This window comes from Somniosus microcephalus, chromosome 11, assembly GCF_052327205.1.
Source record: "Somniosus microcephalus isolate GS21.2 chromosome 11, FLI_Smic_1.0, whole genome shotgun sequence".
In the NCBI taxonomy this organism is placed as follows: domain Eukaryota; kingdom Metazoa; phylum Chordata; class Chondrichthyes; order Squaliformes; family Somniosidae; genus Somniosus; species Somniosus microcephalus.
The window spans coordinates 1,779,019-1,780,535 of record NC_140997.1 but is presented as its reverse complement, the minus strand read 5'-3'; the positions used below and the strand labels follow the sequence as shown (position 1 = coordinate 1,780,535).

The window sequence follows — 1,517 nt, the reverse complement described above, 5'->3', positions numbered from 1 at the left end:
AGGGACTGAACCACAATGTCCTAATTTCCTCACTGATTACCCGGCCCAGCACAGACTCACTGGCAAAGTGTAACTGTCCAACTGCTGTCTGGGATCCCATGGTCTGTGACGCTGTGTCTTCATCTGAGTAGCCATGGGGCAGCGTGTGATTGATGCATGTGGTTAGCGTGTATACATGAAGAGAGGTAGTGAGTTATTTGGAGTGTGGTTTTCAGTTTATGGAAGTCATAAAAGATTTATAGACGGGAGGAAGTACCTATTAAAAGCACTCGTAAACCACTTCGGATTTGCTCCTGTTGCTTATTGTGCCGAGCCTGGGGCCACGGCAATGCCCGGGGCTGCTGGTCTGGCTGAGGTGAGCTAACAGCCATGAATGGAGCCACCAATGATCTATGTAGAAGTCATTGTTTAGCTTGCAGTGAGTGAAGTGAAGGACCACTTCACCCCGCAGTGATTTTAAATCATTCACCGGTGGGAACACTCGGGCTGTTCAAAGCTTCCAATCTCACATTGTTTTTTTCTTTGTCTCAGTACCAACCAATAAACGGCAGAATGGAAACTCCTCCAGGAATGGTCCGACAGCAAAGAAGCCGCGATCCTGTGGGCTGTGCCACCAGCCAGGACACACCAGGACAAAGTGCCCCCAAAACCGGTGACTCTTTCCACCAGCACTGACGTTGGGCAATAAAAAGGGGAACACTCTACCTGCAGAGAAAGCTGCAAACTTCTTCACCATTCTCTGATGTTTCCCGTCAAAACCAGCTGAAACTTGTACAAACAGCTCTTAACATGCGGCCATCCTTTGCGTAGAGACACAGAGAGTCTCGCTGCTCCCTCCTCGCTCCTGGTTTCACTCACACAGACTTGTAGTTATACAGCACCTGGTCACTTTGCGTATGATGAATTGCTGGAGCACTGCCACTCTGGTAGTGTCGAGTCGCGGGGGCGGTGTGGTGCCGCATCGTGCTGGCTGCACAGTTAGAGAGAGTCTGGAAACATTGTGGGCCCCGTTACTAAACCCAGTGGCCAGAAGCTGCCGATCCGAATCCCCATCTCTGGATTTTATTCCTGAAAATGGTGGTGCTGCTTATGACAAATCAAACTGTTCTGGGGATGGTGCATTTTAGAACGTGAGGAGTTGGAGGCGGCGGAGGGTGGGGGGGGGCAGCGGGGGGATTAAAGGGGAGTTGGAGGCGGCGGAGGGTGGGGGGTAGCGGGGGGATTAAAGGGGGGTTGGAGGCGGCGGAGGGTGGGGGGGCAGCGGGGGAATTAAAAGGGAGTTGGAGGGTGGGGGGTGCAGCGGGGGGATTAAAGGGCAGCAACATATTTTAGTCAGAGGTACCATTGTCTGAATAAAGGTTGTTTTGATTTCAGCTCCTCACATTGAGAGGATAAATGGTCAGATATGTAGAAGGGTCAGTTTAATTTAAATACCTGTGTTTCTGGGGTGCGGAGTTTACATCAGTACCTTGCTGCACTAACCATTGTGGGTCCCTTAGTACATTGTCACACCATGC

At 51.1% G+C, this 1,517-nt stretch overlaps 1 protein-coding gene across 2 annotated transcripts in view; it reads left to right on the top strand.

The window, feature by feature from the left end:
- top3a (DNA topoisomerase III alpha) overlaps positions 1-1,154 on the top strand; it is a 37,008-nt gene extending 35,854 nt beyond the window's left edge. For both annotated transcript variants that reach the window (XM_086000027.1, XM_086000028.1), the window contains exon 19: positions 532-1,154. In XM_086000027.1, the coding sequence (XP_085856153.1) occupies positions 532-656 (125 nt within the window). In that variant the 3' untranslated portion in view covers positions 657-1,154. The remainder of the gene's footprint in view (positions 1-531) is intronic.
- Positions 1,155-1,517: the final 363 nt, after the last annotated feature.